The sequence below is a fragment of the Atta colombica genome, unplaced genomic scaffold (genome assembly GCF_001594045.1).
Source record: "Atta colombica isolate Treedump-2 unplaced genomic scaffold, Acol1.0 scaffold116, whole genome shotgun sequence".
Lineage (NCBI taxonomy): Eukaryota > Metazoa > Arthropoda > Insecta > Hymenoptera > Formicidae > Atta > Atta colombica.
In genome coordinates, this window is record NW_017259202.1 from 16,715 (window position 1) to 23,459 (window position 6,745).

At 30.5% G+C, this 6,745-nt stretch overlaps 2 protein-coding genes across 2 annotated transcripts in view; one reads left to right on the forward strand and one right to left on the reverse strand.

Annotated features, from left to right (window-relative positions):
• LOC108694116 (transmembrane protein 151B-like) overlaps nt 1–3,293 on the reverse strand; it is a gene marked incomplete at its 3' end in the record, with an annotated part of 13,649 nt that extends 10,356 nt beyond the window's left edge. Inside the window, exons 1-2 of the mRNA XM_018203406.1 lie at nt 3,262–3,293; nt 754–970 (exon numbers count right to left, since the gene is read on the reverse strand). Coding sequence (XP_018058895.1) covers nt 754–970; nt 3,262–3,293 — 249 coding nt within the window. The remainder of the gene's footprint in view (nt 1–753; nt 971–3,261) is intronic.
• LOC108694151 (peroxisome assembly protein 12) lies at nt 3,140–6,566 on the forward strand. The gene is made up of 8 exons (XM_018203457.1): nt 3,140–3,314; nt 3,390–3,512; nt 4,457–4,565; nt 4,647–4,850; nt 5,318–5,319; nt 5,809–6,174; nt 6,276–6,361; nt 6,455–6,566. The coding sequence occupies exons 2-8, from the start codon at nt 3,393–3,395 to the stop codon at nt 6,564–6,566; spliced, it is 999 nt and encodes a 332-aa protein (XP_018058946.1). The 5' UTR covers nt 3,140–3,314; nt 3,390–3,392.
• The last annotated feature ends 179 nt before the right edge of the window (nt 6,567–6,745 follow it).

The window sequence follows — 6,745 nt, forward strand, 5'->3', positions numbered from 1 at the left end:
ATAAAATATAAAAATCTGTGTAATATAAGCATTAATAAACTTACCTTTAATTTGTGAGAATATTTTTTAAATAAAGCTCTCGAATCTCCAGACGCAAAAAAATAAATAAATAAACACTTATACCAATGTTGCACGTTGTCGCATCGAGTTTATTGCTTGTTGTAACACGTTTACAATTGCACCAACTTCTACCGATTACTGCCAAATTGCAGTATTTTATTTAAAAAGTAAGTCTCTTCACTTTAATAGTCCTATTCCACATTAGTAGCCCTAATTCCACATTCCCTGCTTTTATCTTATCTCAAACGAGCAAATTTATATTAAAATTAGGATGACAAAGTGAGTTTATTTAAGAGAAAAATATGTAACAAAAATTAGAGAAAAAGCATATGTCAATTATCACACGAGTCCTGTAAATCTTCAAGTAAGTGCATTTATCATACGCGATTATTCTTTTTTACCGCCACTTTTGTCTAGATGACATCCGCCACATCCTTGCAATGCGCACCACGCGACTCGAAGATCACGATTCCCTCATCGTATGCGCGTGGACTCAGGTTTTATCTACATTAGAGAAGGAAAAAAAAAGTTGACGCGAGATTGTGTTTTCAATCGCAACAAAATTCACAGAATTAACGAAAAAGCAATGACGGATAAAAGGAAGAGACAGAGTGCGGCGACACTTGTACGTAGCAATGCATTACCGTGAGACATGGGTGTGGATCCTGAGAAACGTGATGCGATTACAACTACCCGTTTTATACCGTTTATCATAGAAGCATCCCCGCGACGGGATGGCGCCCCGACTGATAGAAGTAATCGACGCTCGGCGTCGGCGTCAGCATTGGCGTCGGCATTGGCGTCGGCGTTGACGTTGGTGTTGGCGTCTGCATTGGCGTCTGCGTCGGCGTTGATGTTGACGACATAATTGGCATCAGTGTTATTATCAGGAGTTGTTGTTTCTATCCACCTGTTCGCGAAGCGTTGATGCTCACGAGTCGTTTACTTTTCCTTATTAATTATATTGTGCGCATAAACGAGTGACATCATGAACCTTGATTAGTCAAACATCATTCTCTTAGAATATTTACTCGGGAAAAAAATTTTCGTATGTAATCATATATAAATAATTATATATAATTTTATATATTTATAAAAAGTGTGTGTGTGTGTGTGTGTGTGTGTTGTGTGTGTGCGCGCGCGCGTGCGTGCGTGTATGTGTGTGTGTGTGTGTGTTGTGTGTGTGCGCGCGCGCATGCGTGCGTGTATGTGTGTGTGTGTGTGTGTGTGTAAAATTAATTCATTTTATTACTAAAATTATTATTGATTAGCATCATATTCTAGAATACACAATATTATTTTATTTTTATCTGTTGGGTAAGAAGCAAGATTACCTAATCACATACGATTGTCAGATTTATATCTAATAGGTAAAATTTATCAAAAGATGAAACAACTGGCCCTTAGTCATTTCTTTGATGATATCGATTAGAAAATGTTCTCTTCTTTTGTATTGAACAAGTATATTCAAAATAGTGATATAACATTTAAATATCATGTATAGTTTTTATAAAATCTCTATCAAAATGATAAAATAATAACCTACATGCTCATATGCCGTGCCAGCACGATGTGTATGCGGCATATGCGCAAATATGATTCCCTAAACTATGCGTAGGGAATTATATTTTACACGCGATTTATAAGAGAAATGATGATTTTCTTTATGCATATATTTATGCGGCTGTACAAGTTGTGTAAATATATTCTAATTCCGCAAACATAATAGAATAGTAAAACCGGAAACATAATGAAAAGCACAGGCAATAGGAACAGGGAATAAGAGATTTTAACTTGTCAGAAAGTTCATTCTAATGTACATGGTTTCTGATAGGTTGAAATTTGTTAGGGAGCGTTTATATTGCCCGTAACTGTATACCGTATGTGATAATCTGTAAAGATATACCGACACAAACTTGCATAAACACATGCATAAAGAAAATTATCCAATCGCATTTTACGTGCGTCTTTATAAGAGAAATGCCATTGGTTAATTTTTTTTATGCATACGTAGATATATCCTTAAGCAAAGAGCACAGACTCTTGCATAACATAAAAAATTCAACTAATCAGAGTTCTTTATTTGATGAAAAGGAAGGAAACGAAGACTTTAATTGATTCAATTTCTTATGCATTAAGCCGGATTCTATATTAATTGCAAGCCGATCACAAATTTATTGCGACAACTAATATGAAGCATTGATTTCAAAATGCAAGCTTCATATTGGCTGTCACAACATACTTGCGATTAGCTTACAACTAAAGTAGAATCAGCTTTACGTGTTATGCGTTATGCAAAAATGTTATGTATTCTCCATTTTAATCCGAATCTATAATAGGTGGTTTTAGGCCAATATTACATGCATCCGTTTTATTATCGTACAACGAATTTTTCAAGCGTGTTAATTGGCTGCAAGATAGAAAGGAACTCAAACCCTTTGTCTATAGCCAATCAACAGGCTTGAAAAATTTATCGTACGACAAAAGTACGCATGTAATATTTGCTTTAAGCTTTAATGTCTGCTGCATCCTGAATACAATGAGTGACGAGCGATGTCCAATAAAAGCTGCTTTTTCTCAAGTGACAATGCAAAGTAAAGCTGTTATTGGACATCGCTCATCACGTCCAGTATGCAGTAGGCATAAGCCGTAAAAATTGACCAATTGCAATCGAATGAGAGGAAAATAATTGTCCATTCCTTATGGCTTAAAAATCTATTGTAGATCTAGGCAAATTTATACTGCAGTCATTATTACTTTGTAATAATTACATTACATGATAACATACAAAAGTATGATAAGTATAAATAGCAATTTTATATTACAATCACGAAAATAGTTCGCTCCGTATAACAATGATTTATAATGCATTTGATGTAACGGAAAGAGAACGCAATTAATCTTTTATAAATATTGGCCTAGTTTCCACCGAGGGTTTAATCCGAATCAGAATGTAAGAACCAACCAATATATAGTCGAGCATTCCCCTATTATAATCAAACGACAGGGGAATGCTCGACTGTAGTTGATTGGTTCTAGGCCATTGATGCAAGTTAAAGCTAGATATATTAATGGTATAGGCAGTGAATTTGTGTAATTAAAGCAGAACGTATACATTAAGTGGTATTGTCATGATAGTTCTTAACTTCTAAAGCCTCGTACTTTAACACTTGATAACTCAATTCACGAGGATTCACTTACCACCGTGTTTTCTTTTTTCCAAATTCTTTCATTTTTGAGTGAAAATACGTCGAGTGAGTACATTTTTATCAAGATTCTAGGTGGGATGTATTCTAAATAATTACCACAATATAGTTTTATGCAAACAGATTATGGCGGAAAAAGGTGCTCATTTGACTGGGACTGCATATATCAGGCCTTCTATCTTTGAGATTATTGCACAGGAATCGCTTGCATCGACTCTTGAACCGGCTTTTAAAAAAATTCTTTCGGTATACTGTCATTTAATGTGTTTCTCATAATGTCATGTTATAATATTGCTCTTTGAAGTATTAATTGATTGCATAATTTTTGCATAATTTTTCTTAAAATATACTTATCAAAATAATTTTTAGATGACTAGACATTTTTATTGTATCAAATGTATTATATATTAATAATATGATATTTATCTAGAAGATGGTCACTTTCAATGAAATTATGCTCATTCGATACATGTTTTTCAATGAAACGACAGAATCTAACAGTAAAATATGTTCAGTCCAGTGAAGCGAGATATTATTGTAGTTAATTATTATTAGGTTAGGTTAGGAAATTTGTCACATCGATGACGTAAGAAAGAATTACACAAATTCTGTTTTATAAACACAAATTCTCAACTTTAAAAAATCAAATTCTCTGTTTTAAAAACAAATTCTCTATTATAAAAACAAATAATATAGAACAAATTATATAGATTGTGTTTTTAAAGCAGAAAACTTGTATTTTTAAAACAGAAAATTTGTATTTATAAAACAAAGAATTTATGTAACCCTCTACGTCATCGATGACAGATTTCTTAATCTACAATAATTAAACGATTTAAAATAACTTTAACAATTAATATCTCGCTTTGAGAGACTGAGCACAACATTTTAATGCCAAATCGATTTTTTCGTTTTACGCAAAAACATGTTGAATGAACATAATTTCATAGAAATTGAAGGTGCGGAATATCTTCTGAATAATTACCCTAAAAATTTTTTTAAAAATATATTTCATACATAATTGCTTATAAAATAACAATCAATCAATCAATCAATTAATTAATATTACATTTAAAAAAATTGTTGATTATTTTACATATGTATGAATTACATATGTATGAATTATATTTAGTATTCTAAATATTATATTTAATATTCTAAAAATAAGCCTTTAATCTTAATAATTTTAGTTTCTTGTATCTTTCAATCTTGAGAAATATGGACATATTCTCCAATGGACAGATGAAGGGTATTTAATTTTTAACGTACTTCTTCAACGATATTACCTAAAGAGATATTGTAAGTATCTTATATAATCTAATATATGATATATTTTAGTATCTTCACATAATTTCTTGAAAAAAAATGTATCATTTTTAGTTGCATCATTTTCTGAAACATTTTATGGTTTGAAACGTGTCACAATAATTAATTCCAAGACAGGGTTACAAGAAAAATTATCACATAAGCAACAAATATTATCATTAATAATAATAGTGACATTTCCATATTTAAAGAATAAACTTGTGCAACTTAGTTCAAAGTATAAACTGCAAAACATAAACAATACATCAAGAAAGGCGAGTAAAAAAGATATAACCATCATTTTTAAATGCACACAGTATGTTCAAAAATACAAAAATTCTATAAAAATCAATGAATTAGATAGCAGTCCTTCATTTCAAGGAATCCATATAATTTCCTCTCTTCTCGATTTATGCAATAAAACGACAGTACAATGATTGGAAGATATTATAATACTCTTCTTCCGAGATTATCTTTAGCCGATTTACATTTTAATATCGTATCTCGAATCGTTGTTATCAAGAATTTCCTTTTTTATAAATATAATTTGATATTAAATTATACAAAAGTAAAAAAGAAATATTCAATCAATATCGGCTTACAGAATAAAAAAGTCTGTCGAGATTAGGTGAATATTACTATGACCTTTTTTTTGGCCAAAAACTGAGGCATCTGGCTATGCATGCAGGTGCGTTATCATGGAATTATTCTTTTAGGTCAAATTGTGAATTTAGTATTTTATTTAGAGGTTTTTAAATGATTTTTAGAAGGATTAGGACGCATTAGACACAATTGAAGCACTTCTGGAATTGATGTCTCCCGCACGACAATATGTCTGTGCCATAGCTAAGGTTGTCAATTTTTAATCAACGACAGAGTATATCATAGCAATTTACCCACTTTCCATATTCATATCTGACTCTGGCAGACTTTATTATCTTCTTTAAGGTAAAATTGCACTTAAAAGGAAAGTTTTTTTTTTTATAATATACTAGTGATCTAAGGCAATAAAATGTGTCTATTAAATGTCATTTTAGAAGAGGCATAATAGCTTTCAATCATTGTATCTACTGCTATTATATCAAGAAAATATGGAATTATATAAAAGCCTGATATGAATAAAAGCTAATATTTGAATTTGTTGATTTTTTAAGAATTTTTTTTGTTAATTTTTCAGACATGTTTTGTGTGTTGTACATTAATTTCTTAACATATTAAATATTTCTTGATACAGAAGAGGCAAAAATTTTTTAGTAAATATGTCATTAAAGGACTTTCAATTCTTTTTGTAACATATGAAACTCTTGTGTTATATAATTATATACTTTACGTATCTGAGAAATCCATATATCCATCACTCTTGTTAAGACTACTATCTGTTACACTGACATACGCCGATCCGCAATCTGCTCTCACTGTCACCGAGTTATTAAGGAAGATAAAATATAATTCATTCACTGTCTTTGATGGATGGAATATACTTCAAAGAATCATTACTGGATCTCTTGAACTCGGAGCTTTCTTCTTACAATTTCTTTCTTGGTGGAATCAGGAAAATTATGACATGGATATTATGAGTCTTCCAGCTCCACCACCACCAAAAGTAAAAATACATACAATGAATTAGCATAATAATTCAATTATATAATATCGATATAATTTAAATTACTAACAAAAACGAAATACAATCTTTTGTTTTAACAGGTGCCAAATGTAGCGCAGCAATATAAAGGAATTTGTCCACTCTGTCATAAACCTCATCATATACATACCGTGCTTATGGTATCTGGGTAAATAGATAATATTTTAGCACTCAATAAAAATTGTTTTTCTTATTTTATTTTTAAATAAAATACAAAATTAATTTTATGCCATTTTTTTAGTTATATATTTTGCTATCAATGTATTTTATCAGAAATACGGATAAAAAAGAAATGTCCAGTAACACATTATCCTGCCAAAGAAGATGATCTAATTCGTCTATATATAGAATAATAAATTATACATGCGTGTAATTTTTTATATATGTTGAATATAATATACACATGTAAATGTTACAGAAAAAAATAAGTGTTGTGAGAAAAAGTTGGACTTTATTCGTTTTATAAATGAATTACATATTTCAATTATTTGACATTATATCTTCAATTTAGTTGTGTTATATATATATATAT